Source organism: Globicephala melas, chromosome 14, assembly GCF_963455315.2.
Source record: "Globicephala melas chromosome 14, mGloMel1.2, whole genome shotgun sequence".
Lineage (NCBI taxonomy): Eukaryota > Metazoa > Chordata > Mammalia > Artiodactyla > Delphinidae > Globicephala > Globicephala melas.
In genome coordinates, this window is record NC_083327.1 from 52896464 (window position 1) to 52918799 (window position 22336).

At 40.5% G+C, this 22336-nt stretch overlaps 1 protein-coding gene and 1 long non-coding RNA gene across 2 annotated transcripts; one reads left to right on the forward strand and one right to left on the reverse strand.

The window, feature by feature from the left end:
* Nucleotides 1-934: 934 nt before the first annotated feature.
* Nucleotides 935-4751, reverse strand: LOC132593389 (uncharacterized). Its single transcript, XR_009558834.1, has 3 exons — nt 4605-4751; nt 2357-2424; nt 935-1991 (listed from the first exon to the last, which is right to left on the reverse strand). It is a non-coding gene; the product is annotated as an uncharacterized lncRNA (long non-coding RNA).
* Nucleotides 4752-9517: 4766 nt separating this feature from the next.
* HEY2 (hes related family bHLH transcription factor with YRPW motif 2) lies at nt 9518-21445 on the forward strand. The gene is made up of 5 exons (XM_030853538.2): nt 9518-9665; nt 11581-11659; nt 11795-11878; nt 14187-14268; nt 18336-21445. The coding sequence occupies exons 1-5, from the start codon at nt 9583-9585 to the stop codon at nt 19019-19021; spliced, it is 1014 nt and encodes a 337-aa protein (XP_030709398.1). The 5' UTR covers nt 9518-9582; the 3' UTR covers nt 19022-21445.
* Nucleotides 21446-22336: the final 891 nt, after the last annotated feature.

Genomic DNA, 22336 nt, shown 5'->3' on the forward strand with positions numbered 1-22336 from the left:
GATTTGCACAGTCTGTGTCTGTGTCACATAAATTCTTCTCAGAGGCAAAGTCCAGTACTGGGTAAGAGCACTAGGTCAGAATTAGATTCCCTGGGTCAAACCTGACTCTAGCTATCCCTTAAGACCCATAAAACCTTCTGCAGTCATTTAACATCCCTGGGTCTGACTCCTCATCAGTACGATAAAGATAATGAAACATCCAGTTATAAGATAAATAAGAACTAGGGATGTAATGTACAACATGAGAGATATAATTAACAGTACTGTAGATTATACATGAAAGTTGTTGAGAGTAGTTCCTAACAGTTTTCATCACAAGGAAAAAGTTTGTTTCCTGTTTCTTTAATTTTGTATCTATATGAGATAATGGATGTTCACTAAACTTATTGTGGCAAAAATTTCATGATGCATATAAGTTGAATCATTATGCTGTATACTTTAAACTTATACAGTGCTGTATGTCAATTATATCTCTATAAAACTGGAAGAAAAAAATAAATAAATCTAAATTCACATACATGCACGCATACATACAATGATTGTCCTACCTCAAGGGGTTCTGGTGAGGATTAAATAAACTAATCCACATAGCGCTTTGATAGCTTAGTGTCTGACACATAGCAAACACTTGATAAATGGCAGTTACTCAAATCATTAATGTATTCTCTGGATAGTAAACTCTCCAAGGGCAAAAATCACTTGTTATATTGCTTTTGAATTTCTTAATGAGCACACTAGATGTTTGTTCAGTGGATTGAAGCTGAATGTGAAGTATTATCTGAAGGGAAGTCTCTGCACTGCAAGCTCTCCGCTCTGATTCAACTTCATCGAGAGCCCTACCTTGCTAACCTTAGTTCACTAATAGGAGCCTTGTTTTATTCTCAACTGCAATGCAGTGACTAAAAGAAAATCACAATTTTAAGGCTGTCTTGCATTTCGTTATTAAACATTATTGCCGTTTACTGATTGCATATCCAATATTTAAATGCAAGTTACTTTCATTTCAACAAGGTCTTTCAGGGAAAGATGTAATTTTACTAGTCTAAAAATTGTTAAATAACACCTGAATTGTAACATCCTTGAATGTTTATTTATGGCACCCTGTAGAAAAGTAACTGTAACCTATTTCTCTCTTTCAGCAAGAAAGTAGCAAGAAGGAATCAGGACTCAGTCTTCCACTGAAAGTTTTCAATCTGGATAAATCTGAGATGGCTAGCAATGTTCATGTCCCATGTGTTACTTTGAAGTCAATGAAGATGAAAACCTCACTTTAGAAAGTTCTCTGAATCCTTGAGAGTATAACTGTGCTGATTTTAATTATGACATGACATATTATAAAACAAATCTATAAATACTGATGTGCAAGTCCTAGCATAATTCTGTGAATACTCCACAAAACAGGTAGTGAACATGTTCTTTCATCTAAATTGGGTCATATTAAAGAAAACCCAAGGAACCCAATTAAAAGCAGCGAGTTTCCCCAGGACTCAGTTAACAGTCTTACCTGACAATGCTCTTCTGGTGGCTAAATGACTTGCACTGAGCAACAAAGATGAAGAATTCCATTTATAAAGACAAATTGTCCTGGAATTTTTCTTCTATTATAATGTTTTCCATTCATATTAGTGACAACTAAAACAAGGAAGAAACTTGACTGGATCAATCTAATGAATTATAGCTCTAAACATGTCACTTCTCTTAAACACCTCCAGTGACTCTCAAATGACTTCAAGACATGCAGGTTGGCATGCAAGCTCCACCATGACTTGGCTACAGCTTAATTCATTTCCCAAGACAACTCTTTCCCTTCCACCCACCTTTCCTCCATATCCTTCACTCCAGCAGAGGATCATCCATCTTCCCCTAAGAACTGCCTGCACTCTTCAGGTGTCTTTGCAAATGCTGGTCCTTCTCCAGGAGAGTGTATTTGTGAGTGTGGTTATTCTGGACATCCTTCAGGGCTCTGCTCACTTTTTCCCTTAATCCTATGACTGCACCAAAGGAGAGGTAAGAGGGTTAGAAAACTCCCCTTCTCATAATGCTTAAGAGCAATACAAAGACAATAAACATAATATCTAAATAAGAATAGTGTGATTGTCGTATAAACAGAAATTGAAGACTTTGGGCCACTCCCACCCTTCCAACAGGGTTGCCACCTTTAATCTTATACAAAAATTTTGGCGCTGCCTCTGATTCGATCTCCCTTTAAAAATGAATCTTCTTTCTCTTTGTGCCCATAGCATGCAGTTTTACTTTGGCCTTGACTACATCCCATCTCGGTAACAGTTGTTTGCGTTTAGACTGCCGTGTTATTTCCCCTGCTATTTCCTGAGAGCAGGAATTGAGGCTTACTCACCAGGTATCACTCACACTGCTTAACTGAGAGAGAGCAGTACTCAAAGTAGGTGTTCAATACTTAGTGGCCTGGAAATGAGAACAGACAAATTGAGAGGCACAGACTGAAAAAATCAAGCCATGATTAATGAGTTAGCCTTATTAATTTCAAGTACACACACTAATAGTTCTGTCAGTGATTTCTGTCTATAATCTCTTTGGCTTTATTTTCAGATCATTTCCTCCCTCAGTTCTGTTTATTTAGTCCCCACTCTGATGTTCCTAATGTATTAGTTCCCAAACTACATTTTTGAATAAGAACAAAGAGTTTCGTTGTTAAAATTAAAGTATGGATATCCTTTTCCCAATTCCCACACACACACAAAAATAAACTTATGGTTAGTATGTTTTCATCTTAAATTTTGCTCAAACCTTTGTTATTTCAACTAGAAGCTATGCACGCAAGTATATAGTTAGTTAATTTAACAATATTTCATGCGTTCATGTACAGAGAACATGATTTTTCAGTTGTTCACCTGAACACCAGAGAGAATCACTCTCCCAACCCTTTAACATAACATTGCCCCAAGAGGTTCAACTATTAGTCTCCTTTTCTAAGGATCTACATTTTTTAAATTGCATAAGGAAACTAATTTTAAATGTAGATGATAGAATAAAGATAACATATTTCAGTATCTAAAATAATATAAACTGGAATACAGTCAATGTAATTTTTAAAAGTGGAGAAAATACACACAAAAATTTACAATTTGTGAATTTCATGTTACAAATGGTGGTTTAATTACAAAATGCAGCATTTTCCTCTGTGATGTGAGTTACTGGTCAGTGCCAGATATTACGATAGCCTTTTATAAACTAACGATCCAGTCATTTCAATTTAAAAAACCTTTAATTATTTTGTGCCTTTTATATCTGTCTATATACAGATACTTTTATCTATCCATTTGTATATAGGGAGACAGATACATATATACCCACATACACCGTTTTATTGGTTTTTTGTTTTATATCCATAACTTGGTCTTCTATTTTCAGACTCTGTTAATGCCTCTGTTGAGACTGTTTTTCTAGCAGAATCGTGATAGCCAGCCTTGGCAAGTGCTGCAGTGCTGTGAGTTTAGATTCATGATTCAATAATGCCCTAGGAGTCTCAGATTAAAAGTGCTATGGAAACGTACTTTCCATGTACCTTTCTTACATATTCAAGGCAGAGTACACAGCTTCTCCATGCTGCAGCCGAGCATGGCTGCTCTCTACTAAGCACCATGACATTTTGTTTCCAAACAGACTGCACTGCCCTGATGAATACTGCAGTTCGTCACAGAACTGTTTTCTTTATTCAATTCCTAGAAATGGAATGAGCTATTACTTAAGACCCAAAATCTATCTCTAAAAAATTTTAGTCATATGTTCCCAATACATTATGACATTATTAAATTATTTTGAAGTCTAAAGCCAGAAAGAAAAAAAAACAACTTCTGTGCTGTCCCTTCAAACAACAGATGCCAAACTTGCTATTTTTCTGTTTCTTGTAACATACTACTTCAATAGGTTTACAAAGCATGAAGGTCCAAAAATAGCCTTCAATTTTTCTACAATAAATCTAAAATTAGCAACTTCTTATTTCCAGTCTATGAGGGTTTTTTCCCCATAAAGTCTCTATCAATTTAAAAATAAGCAGATAAGGGCATAAATGTGCACCCATCTAATAAAAGTATCCTAATAAAAGTGTGAAAAAATATATACATGGTCATTTGCATTCTACTGGGAAATTCTTTTAGTCTTAAACTTTTCCATAGCACTTGATATTTCAGAAACCTGTAGAGTCTCTTTCACTTTCATCAAGTAATACCAACCAACCAGATCCATGAATCTTTGATTTAACTTTTTCTAAAACTGAAAGAAATTTTCCTATGGAGAATCCACATTTTTGTAACTATGTGAGGCACTGGTCCTATTAATGTCAGTTTATTAATCGCGAGAGCATAGAAAACGACTTATTCAGCTATTAGGAGATAAACTATTGTCTTCATTTATACATAATACGAATGTTCATGCAATAATTAATGTAGATACTTGGGGAAGAATTTTAGACAAAGAAAATAATTGTTTTAAACAAAATAAAAATTTTAAATCTGTGAAAAAGGCAATCATGTAGCTCGTTTAGAATTCAGCAGCTGGATAAACTTTTTCTTTTTTGACAAATAATGTGCTTCCTCTTTTCCGATTACAAGAATTAGAAAACTCACTCTGTTTCTTCTGACTTGGCTGCCAGGAAGCTCAGGAGTGACCTAAGGGCCCATTCACAGCAAATGGTTTCCTGCTCATGTTTAAGTATATTCTTTTCAATTTTTTTCATGATTTTTTTTACTTCACGGTTGTTTATTTCCATTTTATTATTCTGATGTATCTAAATTCTGTATATATGGAAAGAAGCAAGGAGTTCATTAATTTTGACAAGAAATTCATTCACAAACCATTTATTGTATATCCATTATGTGTCAGGCACTATTCTATTCTAGAGGATGGGGATGAAGTTAGTTAAAAGATGATTTCCATGAGAGGAGCGAATATTTCTTATTGTATTCCTGAGAGGGGAAAAAAAATCTCTCAATCAAACCAACTTCAAGAAAATGAAAATTTTAAAGAATTTCCTTAATAGAAAAGCCTGCCAACATCAGTTTAACACTCACAAAGAGGAAGTTAATATAGTGAGTTTAGTTATCTTTTGACTGTTGCTTACAGGGGTATGGAAAACTGGTTACTTAATTATACAACCCTCTTCTCCTGTGTCCTGCAATAAAACCAGCCTTCCTCCTTGGGCATGTGCTAGGTACTAATAACATCACTCATGAAATAAAAGCTTTTAAATAAATTGCCCCTTAATAACAGAGATCAATTTAAACATTCTAATCTCCAAGAAAGGGGCCTTTGGGTCTTAGACTTCCTACCTTGAAGCTTCTGATGTAAAAAATAAGTAGCACCTATTGGGGCAAGCCAAGAAAAAACGATGCACTTTTTGTGGGTAACCAGGCAAGGATAATTGTTAACTGGTAAAGCAGTTCCCTTTTATGGATGACTTCAAGGTTGGTGGGCCTAAATTTCCCCTTGCTTTCTGCTTTGTTTTGCTTTACTAGCTTGCAAATGTGTGTCCAACGGTGACCCTAGGTTGGCCTGCCTGCTGCCAGACTGATGTTGAGAAAGGTATTGAAATTTACAAGGATCTTGCCTTTGGCCTCCACTCTCAGGGTGCAGCATTCTCACACACTTTAAAGTGTTGCCAGCTCACAATAGTCTTGTAGTCAGGGAAGCCAGCCCAGCAAGGCTGCCCACAGACGCACGCACGTGCATGTCACCTGCCCCAGCAATTGCAAATAGACTAGCACATCTTGGGGCGACCTGCTTGTCTTCCATTTGCAAGAGAAAGCTGTGTAAATAATTATATTTCAGAAAGGGCAAAATATTGGACTTCTCAATATGAACTATGTGCACTTAGCCTTTTCAGACTAACATAAAGGTCTTTAAATAACAGAGCTGCCTGTATTTCACTGTGAAGCTCAGTTAAAACATTTTTTTAAAGTGGTGTCATGTCTTAGTGACTTTCTAACGAACCCAAACACTGGAGTGGCTGACACTTTTTACAGTAACTGTAAGCAGTACCTCAAAGGATTCAGAGAAGTAACAAGTAACAAAGTGTGACCACTGATCTTGAAAAATCAGAGTGCTCTAATGAGGAAAAAAGCAGACCTAGAATTAAAAAAAAAAAAAAATCCTGCTTTCCTTCCAAAAATGCTGCAAGGAGCATTTTAAAATGCAGCAAAGTAATCACTTCATTAATTTATGCAACACAACTCAAATTTTGTGGGACAAGCTATAACAGGGTCAAAATGGCCAGATGTATAAAATACAGGTGCAAAAACTGTAACTTTATATTAAGACATCTCACTCACGTCAGTAAGTGAGTTAAATCACAGAAGGACAAAACAAGGAGGAAAGGACCAATTTCGGGAAGACAGCTGAGTCTTTCCTCCTCCATTTCGTTTAGATCTGTCTTTCTGGGCTTTCTTTCCTAATGGCATTTCGTTTGTAGGGAAGTTCTTCGTATCTTTCGGTCTAATTATCTCATTGTACAAATCTTTGAAAAGGAACGAACTGTGGTTTGCTCTGCGCGCGGACATCTTTTCTTCTGCCCGAGTTCTTCCTAAGCCTTCAACCAACTTTCACTGAAAAGGATGTCGCTGAGGGGCGATGAAGCTTGAAATCCCGCGGTTTTCTCATTCTCTTTTCTTTCTCTCTGCAGACGCCACCCCTACACCTCGCTCTCGCACTCCAGAGAATCCACCACCGTTTTTAATGATGATGGGGCGTTTTAAAGAGTTTCCTCCGTTTCTCCCTCTGACCCGAGAAGCACTTTCAGTGTTAGACAAGGCGCCTGACCAGGGCATAGGCAAATGGGATATTAGAGGGGAATAAAAGACCTAATTGAAACATCTCGTGCTGCCTAATTGCGATCAAGTATCTTGCAGATAAGTTAGCATGTTATCACTTTGGTCGTGTTCAAAACGCCGAGGTCTTTTGCCTTACGCATTCTTGTTTATTTAACAGACGTATAGAGCGCTTCCAACGTACCAGGCACTGTTCTAAACGTTTTTAAAATATGACCCTCTTTGCTTAAGAAGTATTTTTGAGCGACAGTAAATCCGCGTGTGCATTTCGAACGTCCCTGCCACATTTTTCTTTATAGCATGGTACAGTGGTTAAGTCTTCAGAGACAAGTATGGAAAAACTTTAACCAGCTGCAACTTTTTTTCAAGCAAGTCATTTCCCTCTTCGCAATTCTTCGCAATTATTATAATTAAATACAGTAGGATAGCGAGAAAGAACTCTTAAATTTTTTTTCAGTAATGATCTCAGGTTTTGTCCCCGGCGTTTTGAAGCGCCCGCTAATTTGATTGCGTGGCCAAGGTTAATTGCATCTGTAGACATTCGCTTTCAGAAAAATGCGCACCCTTCGCTAAAAGTCGTGAAGGCTGAGTTCGCCCGAGGCTGGAGGCGGCGTGTCCCCGCGTGGCCTGCGCGGACTGGCCGCGGGCGCATCCGCCGGGGAGGTGGGACGGTCGACCCGCGCAGATCTGGCTCTTCCCTAGCCGGGCTGTGAGGACCGAGAGCCGAGTGACGTCGGGGGAGGTCAGAGCCGAAGGGAGGCGAGCCCGCTCGGCTCCCCGCAGCGCGCTCAGGCAGCCGGCGCTGCAGCGAAGCAAAGGCCCGGAGACCCGCGCGGAGGGGAGGCCCACAGCCGAGCTGGGGGGTCACCGCCCCCCGCGGCCTCGAGCTGACCGGGTGCATCCCCACCAGGCCCCGCCCGGCTCCCGACGACTGTGTGTTTTGCCCGGTGTTAAGTTTCAGAAGTCAGGATGGAACGTTTCGGGTTTCTGTTCACACGGTTATTGCAGGCGCCGCGGTGGGGACCGCACAAAAGAGACGAGGGCGTGTGGGGAAGGGGTTTTGTGGTTTAACGAGGGCTTAACCCGCGGACTGCAGGTCCTTCCCGCTCTCCCCCTGCCCTGCCCCGGCCCGGGCCCGGTCTTTTCAAGTCTCATCCCTTCCTCTTCTCCTCCCCGCCCCGCGCCGGTCTTGTGTGAGGAGAGAATGGAGTGTCAGAGGGGGACGCCCTAAGCAGATCCCCAGAAAAATAAGACTCCGTCGTGGCGTAGGGCTGTGGCGACTGATTGACGCCTCTGTCTCAGAGGCTTTTCTGCCCTAAGCACCGAGCTGTCCCGGCGCAACGAGTGGAGTCTCGAGCTCAACCCCGACCAACCCGGCGCCCGCCTCCCGGTACCGCGGCGCCCCGGCGGGCCCACCGCCTCCCGCTGCCCTCGCATAGACACAACTGCGTAGCGGGTTCAAACAACTACCTCAGAGCATGGATGGAAAGAGCAGCTTGAAAACATGTTTTACAAGCATATCTAGAGTTTTATACAACCCACGCTGTCCAATGCACTAAAGACTGGACACGCATTCGTCTTTTAGAAAACAAATTAATTTCCAAGCGCGATTTTTTTTCACGTCCGGGATTGTACTTAACTCTACCGCTGAGATTACCCAAACCAGGGAGTGTGAATTGCAATTATCTGGATAATCCAAGCCCGAAAAACTCGAACTTGAAAAACTACTAAAATTTTGTCCTGAAATACCCGCATCATTGCTCTAGTCCTTCCTGCCACCAGAGAAGACACAACTCCAGCCCACGGTATACTCAACGGGATCTATTATCCACAGCCTCAGTGGCCAAATGGAAAGAACTGATTAGGTGCAATTAGAAAATCGTTTGGTGGCCGGTCTCTCAGACCCTCCGACCGCCAGCTGTCAAGTACCTGGTCGGGGAAACTTGCGTCCTTATCTGTTCACAGCCCAGAGGCCGCGGAAGTAGCCTTGGGAGTTGCCAAAGAGAAAAGCAACTTTGATTTAGGGTTTTCGAAAACCCCAGAGGGCAAATGTGACCGCCAGGGTCAATCAGCAGTTTTGGTCCAGACAAGGGACAGCCGAGTGGGGCGGTTCGGTTAAGCCACGGCGCCTCCTGACGTCACACACGCTCGCTCACACTCAGCCACGCGCTTGGGGTTATTCTTTAAACACAGGGCTGAAACTTCACCGGCAGACTGCTGTGTGCGGAGGAGCGCCAAAACCCGAGGTCCAGAGCCCGCCCCTCGCCAGCCCGCCCCCGCCCCCGCCGCGCCCGCGCCCGCTCCTGTGCCCACGTCCGCGCGCTTCCCTATCTAGAGTTAGCGACTTCGCGCTCCCGCTCGCCGCCGCCTCTCTCCACCCGCGCTCTGCTCCCGGGCCCCAGATGCGCGGCCGCGTTCCCACGCCTCAGCCGGAGCTCCGCGGCGGGCTTTGGCGACAGAGGCCCCGCCCCTCCGCTCCGGCCAATCCCGGGCCACGCTGACTCCCGAGGAGGCGGTGCCCGGCGGAGCTGCGGGGGCCTGCGCGCTGGAGGCGGGCGAGGGCGCCCCGCCCGCGCGGGGAGGCGTGGCCGGCGCCGGCTCTTGCGGCCGAGCTGGGCTGCAGCGTGGGAAAGAGCCGCGAGGAGCCGACCGCGCCGCCGGCCGAGCCGCGCCTGCCCGGGCCCAGGGAGGGCGGGAGGGAGGAGGCAGGCGGGGAGGGCGCTGCGTCCGGCTTGGTGTCCGAGGCTCCGTCCCGGCTGCACCCCGCGCGGTGTTCGCCGTGATGAAGCGCCCTTGCGAGGAGACGACCTCTGAGAGCGACATGGACGAGACCATCGACGTGGGGAGCGAGAACAATTACTCGGGGTGAGCGCGGGCTCGGCGGGAGCTGTCCGGAGCCCGAGGCATCGGGGAGCTTTGTGTACGAGCGGCTACTTGGAAATCCCGAGGTTCCTCTCCGCCGCGTTCTAACCGAGCGGGGAAAGTTTTGCCCGAAAAACTTTCAGGGGTGGGCGCTCACGGAGCGCGTGTTCGGGTGGGGCGAGGCATGTGGGTTTGCACCCTAGGGGTGGGGCGGCTGAAAGTGTGCAGAGGTTGGAGAAGGAGGGTCCCCGGCTGTCAGCGTTGGGCGTGCGAAGTGGCACGCCCGGGAGACGGGCGACGCCCCCGCCACCGAAACTGCATTTGGGAGCACTTTCAAAATGGGCCAGGCGAAGAAAGAAAAAAAGGATTTTTTTTTTATTTTTAAAGAGACTAAAAGATGACTTGCTTTTTGGAGCCATGAAAGCAATTAGCGATGTCAAGGCTAAGTAGGCTGAGATTTCCAAGTTGATCGTATGTGACTTGGCTGACGGGAGTGTGAGTGACAGATGAAGGATCGTTTCAGGCATCATCTCTTTGCTTGTTCCTGAGTCTGGAGAAGATCGAGATCGTGATCACGGAAGCCAGACCTCCACTTTCCAGTGACAGAGAGAGGTTATGGAGGCGTTTTAGTGCCAAGGCGGGTCAAATGATAATTGCTTCTAATTGGCATCCCCAGAAGCACCTTAATTATTTATCTGCAGCTGTCACTCAAAGAGTAAAATTCTACGTTTGGAAAACTGCTTTTCTTTCAATATTATTATTCTAATATGTACAAACCTTAGACTGGAATCATTAAAAGCAAAGATATTCGCTTGAAACGTTGTTTGCAAAGTATCTTCTAATAAAGTGTTGTGTCATCTTAAAAAATGAGATCCGAAAAACAAAAGATGTCATTTGAAAGGTGAAACCAGTTGAGAAGGGGATGGGAATGAGGGGAACAGTTAATTCAGAAATAAGATCCAGAAGTGAGAAGGTGAGGTAATAAGAACCTGGTGTGTGCAATATTTCTATAATGAAAGAGAACAAATAACAGGAACCTGGAGAATTTGAGAACATGAGGAAGCAGAGTATCTATGAATTATGAAGAGAAACAGATACAAACTAGAAAGGATCATAAAAACTATGTGACAATATAGTGATTTGACTGAACTTTTGATATAAAATATTTTTTCATTAGCAAACTCAAGATGGATTACAACTCTGAGAGGTTTAAGCTTAGATTGAAGGCTGAGAGATACTCACCTAGAGTTTTATTTTCAAAGTAAAACATTTACCTAGTAGTTGATCTAATTTTAATTTTTCTGTTAGTGGCATATTTAATTTTGGGTCATTCTTTTGGAAGATTAATATAGAAAACATTGAAGTTGTCATTTTTTTCTTGTATGACTACTTGGAGTTTTGAAATAGTAAGGTAACTTCTGTTTATTTTAAAGATTGCATCTAGGGACAACAGTTTGACATGTGATGGCTGTATATCTGTTTGATAGTAATTATTTTAAAATAGCTTTGCTTTGTTCAGTGGGTCTTACCAGAGGGAGGAGGAGGGATGCTATTAGAGATTAATTGACTTTTAAGAAACATTTATGAGTGGAACTAGGAAATACTAATATCTAACTTCTCACCCTGACTGCCCATAATTATTTCATTGGGAGGCTCAGTAAAAGTTTAGGGACGTTTTTGCCAGTGGATTTGACATCTGGATTAGTCATTAAAATTAAAAGAAAAAAAGGCATGATTCCTATCTGAAAAGAGATATAAGGGCTGAAAGCAAAGTCTGTAAAGAGCAAGAATTAAGAATAAAATAATGCTGATCTGAACTGTGCTATCACTCTGAATATTTAATGCATGCCATCAAGGACCCAGAAGAAAACAATTGTTATGTTAATGCAGCACCTGACAAACTCTTCTTATTTCATAGACAAAGTACTAGCTCTGTGATTAGATCGAATTCTCCAACAACGACATCTCAGATTATGGCAAGAAAGAAAAGGAGAGGGGTATGTGATTTTTTTTTTGTCTTTTTATTTCATGTAATCCAGCCTAATGTGTAGCAGTTGTATTTTTCCATTACGAGTAATTTTATCATTTGTGTATTCATGAACTTTTGTTGTTGTTTTGCTTTTTGGGGATAGATAATAGAGAAAAGGCGTCGAGATCGGATAAATAACAGTTTATCTGAGCTGAGACGACTGGTGCCAACCGCTTTTGAAAAACAAGTAAGCTGCCCCCCCATCCTGACCACCCCACCAGTGAGCTCAAAAAAGCTGATTCTCTCATCTGGCAACGTGGGTTCTTCTTAAAGCTCATTAAAATAATGGTGTATGTGCCGTGATCTGGCACAGAGCAGCTATTTCAATAAAATGCTTTGTTGTGGCAAAACTATTAAAAACATAATCCATCATGAAGTTGAAAAACATTTCCATTCTCTAGCTTATTTTCCCTTAAGGGTAACATGTTCACGCTCTCTCTGTTCTTTCTGTGAATACCAGTAGTGGTTTTGTTTAAAACTGAGCTGTATGTAGTATTCTTCTTCAGAAAAGATATCCATGTGAAATTTCATTTTTGTCTCAAACTATTCTTTAAAAAGTAAGCTTTTTATTTTAAAAAATAATCAAAGCCGAGGAAGTAACACCTCTAGCTCTATTTCCTAAATAATAATACTAACAAAATTTATTTACCAAACCACTTGGTTTCATTTTTAATCCCTGGCTTAATAGAATGATGTTTGTTTCGAGGCATCTTTGTGGAAGTTGGTAAAAAATCAAACTAGCCATAAATTCCCCTTTTCAGAATTAAAGTATTCCTTTACCAAAAAAAAAAAAAGAAGGAAAAAAGATTTGCACACTTAGTAAAGTAGAAAGCCAAATGTTTAAATCTTCCTTTTCATTTTTGAAGAGTTGTGTTTTTCCTTCTGCCGCCATGGCTGATAGACTTCAAAGAGCATCTTTCAAAGAGTATGGCATCATACCTTTGTTGAAAGTAACTTTCAATTAAATTCAAATAGGGTATAAGACAGCTGTTGTTTGTTTATTGCATTTTGTTGTTTACTTCATGAACCACAAACATTATAAAGCAAGCCCTACAAAGCCCTTGGAAATTATCCAGAAACTGCAGTTTTGTTATTAGTCACTTTCACTGAAACTATTGTACATATTCATGGAAAAACTGAACATTGATAGAAGTACAAGTTGTCAAATGCTGTTGACTATACATTTTTAAGAGAAAAAAGGCACCACTCTATATGCTGAAACTGTCTTTAATGAGCTAAATGTAATGGGCAAATTGTAGTTTTGATTATTATCTTTTCCCATGACAATACGTTGAAAATGAAAATGTCAGTAATCAGTGACGTTTTTACTTTCAGTGCTGAAATGTCTACAATTATGAGAAACAGTTCGGTGATTTTTTTGGCGGGGGGTTGGGGGGTTGGAGTTCGTTAGATTTTTTTTCTTAAATGTCGACTTAAACCTTAAAAGCAAACCTCAGTAGTTTGGCAGTTAGTTACCATAAACACAGGCTTTCCCATTTGCTGAGCTTGGCGACCAACCCTAGAGAGCTGGCCCTGTCACAATATAATTAGAAGAGTGTTCTTTCAAGCAGTTTAAGTCACTCTGGCACTCTCACCATGTACTGGGTGCTGACAATTTTCACAAAACAAGTAAAGCATAGGAACCTGAAATAAACTGCAGTTTCCTTTTCAAGAAAACATACTGATTTAATTATTTAGCTCTTCCAAGAAATTAGAAGCCACCCACAGCCCTCTGAGACAGTTTGAAGTGGCACATTTGTATTTCAGTTGGTTTCCAGAGGTTGCCTTGTTTTAAAATGGGGGAGGGGCATAAAAATACAATGAAAATTTTATTAAGAACTGTTTTAAAGGATTCAAATATCCTTAAGCATTTTTGATGCTTATTAGATTCAAGTTAGATTATGCTTCCTTGTTTATGATCTTGGAATTTACAGTGACACCTGCTGGTAATTATTGGGAAAAAAAAACCTTGAAAGTCTTCCCTTCGCACTTTTGGTTCTATACTTACAGTGGTGTAGTATGAATTACCTTAAAGGCATAATAGAATTATCTATTTTTGAAAGATATGCTTTTTAACAATAATTTTATGAGATCCTATCTGCTTTTCCTCCAGAGTTGGATTCAACTGATCTAGACTTAAGCATTATATAAGACTATTGTATATCCCGTGATAAAATAAAGTATATTATTAACCAGTTTGATGCAGTTTGAGATTTTTGCAGTTGTAGTAGTTTGAGTAGAGTTATCTTAGTGTAATTATTTTTGTGTTTAAAAATTATTATGCCTTTTAGTCTTTAAAAGTTAAAATGGCAAATATCTGTCATTAGGTGTGATGCAATTAGTGTTTTTATGTAAAGTTCAGGAAGAATTCATATTTTTCTGTGAAAAAGTTAAACTTAGAATTTTCTAGTGAGAGGGAAAATGAAAAATTCAGGGTAAGCTGTTCCAAATTCATTTCCATAGGACTTATAAGATTTTATTATTTGTTTACTCAGGGATCTGCAAAGTTAGAAAAAGCTGAAATACTGCAAATGACAGTCGATCATTTAAAGATGCTCCAGGCAACTGGGGGTAAAGGTAAGTAGGTGACTTCATCCCTCCCCTCCGCCGCCCCTTCTACCTTTCTCTTTTCATTTTTTCTCCCTAAGATTGTAAGGAAGTCATAGTTGAACAGTTCTTTAACGAGCTGCGATAGGAGGTCCCAGATTAAAGCCGTGGAAATCAATGCTAATGGCAGGATTGAACTCGTGGGAAAGAACTTCTGGAACAAAAGAAGCACTTGACCCTGGGCTTGTGTTTGCTTTTATAATACTGTGGGAGTAAAGCTTCATTCACAGCAGCCTGGTCAGAGGTTTGTTTGGGACTTTCAGAAGTGCATGCTGGAATTTGTACAGAAAGACAAAACAAACACACAAACATCCAAACATAAACAGGAGGTTAGACACAATCTTCTCTTCTTTCCCTCTCCCCAGTCCCCTGTTAAATCAGGGATAGGACTCACTATAATGCAGCTCTTCCAAAGGAAGTGAATTTTCATTGTTGTTCTCAGAGTTTGGTTGATCTTGGATTTAGACCACACAGAGCATTTGAAGTGCAGGTAGTGAATCTCTGTCCTGGAAACCACTGATGGAGCAGTCATTCCTGTGAAGAGCAAACAGGGGCAGGTGCCCTGGGCCCAGTGCTGTGGAGAGATGTCTTCTGTACTGGATAGTGATTTAGGGAAGAATAGTCCAGTTCCTGACCCTCAGTTCATGCTATGAATGGACTTGAGATCCTAAACGATGTAGTATTCATTCAGATTTCATTATCCCACTTCTCACACATCACTCAGACTTGATTTTGCCTTTTTATATCTTTTTCACCCTTCAAACAGGCCTTTGGTATTCATCTTAGCCAAGGGCTGTTCCATATATTTGATAACGGGGTAAGGAGAGGGTACCACAGGGGCTAAGTGCTGCAGCTACACCCTGAACGCTTGTCTCTGCTCAGCATTTTATTATGTAGTATCAGAGTTTGCCCTAGATCAGGACAGGGGCAGGGCATTGGAGGGAAATAGCTGTTTATCAATTGGTACAGAAGTATTTCAGTGTCTAACTCCAGCTGAGGACCTGTGGAGCATCAGCCCTGACCTTCACCATCTTTTACCTGTGTCGGGTGGGGGGGCGGTGATCATTGTAAAGGGACGCCCTCACACACAATGTGACTTACCCTCTGTTGTACCTTCTCAAGGAACCGTCCGTCCTGCCTGAATAACCATCCTGAATGGGTATGGAATTGTGATTTCTACTCTTTAAGATGTAACCCTCAGCATAGGCTGCAAATATTCTTACGTAATAGGGAAGAGAACTGGATGAAATTCTAGAAGCCTGTGATCCAGCCCAGCTTGGCCACTGACCCACCTTTAAGCCGAGACAGAGGTGCTGGGCTGCACAAGGAGGCCTGTACTAGCACTCTGAGCCCTCAAGGCCCCCCGCCGCCCCAGGATTCTGTCTCTACACCTGCTCCCTCAGGATGTTAGGGGACTGATCGGGTTAGCGATCGTGCAGGGAAAGTTGTTTGATTGCTTTACTTCCCTTGGCATTGTTAGCCACAAGGCTAAGAATTTTTATCAGCGTTTCAAATATTTGGCATGAGCTATACTTCTAAAGAGTAATATTGTTCTTATGCCTTATTGTAAACACTAAGTTCCATCGTGGTTGCTATTCTTGGCTACCTGAACAGTCCTAAAATTCATCCCAAAATAGTTTGCGAACAGACATTTCCGAGCGAGCTCCATACGAGTCGCCTGACTGCCAGCTCTTTAGAGAGGTCACCTCACAGGAGAACGTGTGGGCCTTGAAGAAGTGGGGCTGGCAGTGTGGGCTCGCGTTGTTAAAGACTCACAGCTGCTATGGGGGCCTCAGAATGTACTGGTGAAGGACAGACACTGCATTTGGGTTGCCTGGTTTCAAATCCTGGCTTGTTTTTCTTTTTTTTGGTCTGTGACCCTAGATAAAGGACTGACCTTTTCTGAACCCCAGTTTCTTCATTTGTAAAATGAGGACAGTGATAGTGTTCACTTCACAAGGTTGTTGTGAGCTTATTCACTTAAAGCCCAGAGAGCAGTGATGGAAGTGGTGTGGACCCCTGTGCTATGATTATTGGCCCAAGATGCGGTCGCAGGAAACAGTTGCTCATCGTCATTTCCCTCTGCATTCAGCAACAGTATAGGAATTACATAATTTATATTCCTTAAGATGCAACAGAGAACTCACCCATATACAACCCCATACAGCTGGCAAATCACAAATTTCAATTACTTCATGCCGACGCATGAAGATACTTGGAAGCTCCTGGGGTACAATTCTGTTGGTCCATTCTTTAATCTGTCTTGGTATTGCAGGAGTTTCTAGAGAGGATTTAGTAGAGTAACCTAAATTTCTAGATCCCTCTGGGTTTCTGGACTCTTGTCTACTCTGATGATTATCTCCCTTCTCTCATGAAGTCAGAAGTCTGCAAAGCCTTGCAGAGAACCCTGAGGACTCTTATGTGATGCCTTCTTTGGAGGCGTCTTCTTCAGGAAGAACTTTCCCTCCTAATGCCAGGGGCTTTATTGCTAACCATGCTGAAGTCCTGGGATGATGACTCTTTTTGTTGCTATCTTCCACATTTCATGATGTTCTCTTATGTCAGCTTTGTGCTGTTGTTGTTACGGTCTTAATGGTGTATATGTTTTCCTCAAATTTCTTTTTGGGACTTCCAAATTTCTGTTGAAGTTCTAGCTCTTGGACTTTGAATATTGTGACTACTATTTTCCAAAGTGCTAATCTAATTGTTAATAGATGATAAACAAAACAGGTAATACTTTGATCTACAAAAACATAAAAAAGGGAATGTAGTAAATAAATGCCTTAGATGAAAATAACCTTGTTTGAATGTGATATTTCTCATTTATGTATACACATCCCCGAAGTGAGTAGACTAAATTTTAATTTGAAAATTGTTTAAAAAAAAAGTTGCAAATGAGAAAAAAAGTCTAAAAAGGATACGTTTATACATATTAGAGGTCACTTATTCAAAGTGGTGACATTTCCCCAAATGTCTGATTATTATCAGTACCCTAAATTAGCACTGATACTAATCAGATGTTACTATTTTCTATTCTAATGTATTATCTTTGGGTAAAAAGGGATTCTCATAAATGTGACCAGCTCTAGCCATTTTAATGGTAGTAACCTTAGGTGTAAGGGTATGTGCATACACACTGACACAATTAATATACATTTTTTTCTTGGACGGATGCCAGAAAAAAGTAAGCTAACCAATGAAAGAAATATATATTTGGACTTCAGGAAAACTAGGAGTTATGTTTATTATATAAATAATATATATATTATATATATTATTATATATTATAATATATAATATAATAATATATATTATATATATTATATTATAATATATATATATTATATATATATCAGGTAATGTTATATTACCTGATAGAAAAATAAGATCTTCAAATTAGTAACCAAATTTTTAAAAATCATTTTGCTGCTTTAACTTTTTTCCATACAAAGTAATGGTGTTTTTATTTTGTTGATAAAAAACACTGAGTCAAGAAGCATTTATGAATTTATTGAGCAGTTCTGGCACATTTCTAAAAAGTCCTCAAACTGCTCATATGCATTTCACATCTCAGTTATAAATGCCAAGAGAGTGAGGATGTTTCAGATAAACCCTTTAATCTCCAATTCATGTGACAGAGACAGAGAGACTGGTACTCTGTTGTACCGTGGAAAAGTTTACTAGAAAATTTCACTATCCCACAATACAAAAGAAGAGACACCATTTTTTTTTTTCTGGAAGTGTTTGAAACACAGATGTTCTTAATTCTTTTCCCCACTGTGCTATTTGGTTGCAGGAACAACTGCAGTACATAGCATTGCCAGAATTGTCACACATGTGAATTGCAAAGTGCACTTTCTTAACTTCTGCAAAAATTACAACCATAAATAGCTGGCAACGTTCTCAGAAAGGATCGTCGTTCTTCTTAAATCTCTGAAGGACAGGGTGGAATGTAGGTGGTGGCTACTCTTCATAATTGTATCCTTCTTTCTCTCACTGTCTCTCCTGGCCCCCACTTTGCTCAAACCTCCTTTCAGGCTACTTTGACGCCCATGCCCTTGCCATGGACTTCATGAGCATTGGATTCCGAGAGTGCTTAACCGAAGTGGCAAGGTACCTGAGCTCTGTGGAAGGCCTGGACTCCTCCGATCCACTGCGGGTGCGCTTGGTCTCTCATCTCAGCACGTGTGCCTCACAGCGAGAGGCGGCGGCAATGACCTCCTCTCTGGCCCACCACCATCACCCCCTGCATCCTCACCACTGGGCGGCGGCCTTCCACCACCTTCCGGCAGCCCTGCTCCAACCCAGCGGACTCCATGCCTCGGAGCCCACGCCTTGCCGCCTCTCCACCACTTCAGAAGTGCCTCCTGCCCACGGCTCCACCCTCCTCACGGCCACGTTTGCCCACGCAGACTCTGCCCTTCGGATGCCATCAACAGGCAGTGTCGCCCCCTGTGTGCCACCTCTCTCCACTTCTCTCTTGTCCCTCTCGGCCACTGTCCACGCAGCCGCTGCAGCAGCCACGGCAGCTGCGCACAGCTTCCCTCTGTCCTTCGCTGGGGCGTTCCCCATGCTCCCCCCAAACGCAGCTGCAGCAGTGGCAGCTGCCACAGCCATCAGCCCTCCCTTGTCGGTATCAGCCACGTCCAGCCCTCAGCAGACAAGCAGTGGAACAAACAGTAAACCTTACCGACCCTGGGGGACAGAAGTGGGAGCTTTTTAAGTTTTCACTGAACTTCTTGCAGTAGTAACTGAATGTCCTTCATTTCAGAGTCAGCTTAAAACCTCTGCACCCTGAAAGTAGCCATACAGATGTCTGCGGATCCACAAAGGAACAATAAAGCTATTTGAGACACAAACCTCAGAAGTGGAAATGTGGTATTATCTTTTTTCTCTGTTTCGGTTTAAGGCAGTTTGGTAACTGACATCAGCAACTTTTGAAAATGTCACACTTGTTTTCATTTAGAAGTCTCCTGGAAAATATACGGACTGAACCATCCAGCAGTGCATCACGATGTCTGAATTGGGGAAGAAAAGTGCCCTGACTGAATTTTCTTGAAACTAAATGGAAAAAAAAATATTCATGTTTCATAAGTGCCTGAGCTAATAAAGTTTTCTTTTGAACATACAACGTTGCACAAGTAAAGAAGAGCGTAGAGGTTAGGTTAAGAAAGGAGAAGGGACAGAAGTCTTGCATTAGACTGCAGACGTTTTAGTACAAATACCAGAAAAGAGCACTCTGTTGAAATCAACAGGTTTTTATTGGCCAAAAGGATTGCTGAAAGTAATTTTCAAGTTGAGAAACCTAGTTTTATCCTAGTTTGCTTTTTTTGTACAAACTTGCCAAGTTGTGACATTTAACAATGTATTAGTATAAGCAATTATTACGTCAGCGCTCAGATTAACAAGCATTTCTGCCCCGCCTGCAAACCCCCAGGCACTTTTTTTTTTTTATGGCTCAAAATATGGTGCTTCTTTATATAAAACATGCATTTATAGAGTGCACCTAGAAGCAGTTGCCTACTGTGTGCCCACCAGAGGCTATCTGACTCATGCCAACTTGAAAACTCTCCAGTTTGTAAAAGTTTAATTTATTCAGTTTCATTTGGACTATTTTTACATATTTATCCTCTTCATTTCATCCTGATAACATGTAAAATCTATTCTTGTCACCTTTTGGGGAGAAGTTGCATTTCTGGAAGTGATGAGGCAGGGAGAGAACAACGGGAAGAGAAAAGCCACGATTTTTAAATGTCCTTTGTCAAGCTTGTGATTGTATTTGATCCCAAATCAAGATGAATGTATGTAATGGGATGTACATAAATTATTTTTGTCCATGCCTAGATTAGTGCTACATAATGGTGTTTTGGTTTTGTTGTTTTTATTTTGTTTAATGACAAAATAATCTCTTAATACTTTGAAATTGAGCACGTGAGAATTTATGTTTGAAAGACAAAGACACAGCATGTATTATTATGCACTTCATTTCTCTGCTGTGTGGAGAAAGCAATAAACATTATGAGAATGTTAAACATTATGCAAAATTATACTTTTAAATATTTGTTTTAAAATTACTGTACCTAGTCTTTTTTGTATTACTTTGTAACCTTTTTCTATGCAAAAGTCTACATATCACTAATTAAATGAAGTCCTTTTTTGACCATTTTTATGTGGATGAGTTGCTTTGCAGAATGGAAAGGTGACGTGAATTTCAAGCAAGGCCTTGTTTCACTAACAAATTAAGCCATGGCTTTTCTTTTGCTCTTTCAAAGTCATTTGATATAATTCACAGCCTTGAAATTAGCATGTATTTGAGCTTGTAAACCAATTAAGCATAGGTATGACATCATTTGGAGGCAGGAAGTGATCAGTTTCCTCTGCCTTTTATTCTTAACCATTCTTCTTGGAAAAGTGCAAAAACCAGAAGGTCAAATAACAGTACACCGAACAAAGGGTAATAAGGTAGAATGTGTCATACATTTTGGAACTCAGAAATATTTATAGAGTATTTTTAAAACATCACATGCATGCATGATAGGTGTGTGTATGTGTGTGCATATATATGCCTCCTGATGATAAATTCTCTGTACCTACCTCAAGATTTCTTTTGATGCTGTAGAAATTAGGCAGGTATCCCTCCTTCTTCAGTGAAGCCTAAAATAGACTATTTCAGAGTTTCTGAAGCTGTTGGGCCAAACATATGAGAAGAATTTTTAAAAAAATGTTTCTATTATGCTTATCAATTATGCTCAAAGTTAAAGGAAAGAGTGGGAGCCTCTTATTTTAGTTTTGAAAAATCAAGCATATAGTTTATCTAATTTTTTTCTGTAAGTAGGTGAAAAAATGAGCAAAAACAGATCACCTTTGTTCCCCTTGTCTGTAAGCTCTGTGACTATTATATTGTCAGTGCTGATAGGATTAAGTAACAAATAAGAAAATGGATTTAGTAGTATTTGGAGTTTGCTTTTTAATCGTGATTTGTGGATAGCAGGCATAGAAATAATTTTGATTTAGGATCTAATAGTTGATTCTGTGCCTGTTGTAATGTCAGCATTCAAATAATTTTTTTTTGGAATGTAAACTATTTTAGTGATTGGGATTTTTTTTTTGATTAAATATTTTAAGATAAATCCCCTTCTTCCTTCTTGTTTTTATCCTCTTCCTTTATTTTTCTTACATTTTTTTCTTCCCAGTTACATATGGGTTATTATTTTTCAAATCATTTGATTAAAATATTTGCCAGCCAACATGCTACATAATTGCTAAGGGTTGTCAGTGTTCCTAAAGATAATCATTGTCAGTAATTTCAGTTGTTTAAAGTTCATTGGTTCTTGATCAGTGTTTCATATCTTCAGTTTTTAACATCATATTTCACTCTATTAAATTTACCGTTGAGTTTTCCATCTCTGACCCAATGTTTTGTGAAAGTGGTGTTTCACCTTTAGTTGTGGTAATTTTCATGTTCACTACCAAAACAGAAAAAAGAAAAATTTTGTTTATAGTTCATGGGAAAAGAACTTTTAGGGTTTGATTTTTGGTGGGTTTTGTTTGTGTAAAATTTAGTCCCAAAATTAACTCAAAGGATTTTTGGTGGGGGGGATAAAAAAGGAAAAGGAGGACTTTTTTAGAAATTTGGTTTTCCCCAAATGATGAAAGCTATATGTATGTCTAATTAGGACTCAGTTTTATATTTCACATCATTGAGCCAGAAAGTATTTATTGAATAACTACCGTGTGCCTAGCATTGTGCTGTCTACATCAGCTTTCTAATGTTACGGGATCCCACAGCCTGACTGATGGGTATGACTACCACCTTAGCTATTCATAGGGACCCTCAAAAGAAGCAGGTGCCCTGAAAATGAGGAAACGGGTTCCTAGGAACTAGCCAGGGAAGCTTTTTCTCTCCTTGGGATCTTTGGCAATTACAAATATGATATTTCCTATCATATTTGGAGAAATCTGAGGGACTTATTTTTTTATATAAATTTATTTATTTTTAATTTTGGCTGTTGGGTCTTCATTGCTGCACGCAGGCTTT

Excerpts from the sequence above, each read along its gene's own strand:
- HEY2 (XM_030853538.2), top strand. The coding sequence starts at position 9,583 with ATGAAGCGCCCTTGCGAGGAGACGACCTCTGAGAGCGACATGGACGAG. Across the intron at positions 9,666-11,580 it reads AGCGAGAACAATTACTCGGG|ACAAAGTACTAGCTCTGTGA; the intron begins GTGAGCGCGGGC and ends CTTATTTCATAG. Across the intron at positions 11,660-11,794 it reads CAAGAAAGAAAAGGAGAGGG|ATAATAGAGAAAAGGCGTCG; the intron begins GTATGTGATTTT and ends TTTTGGGGATAG.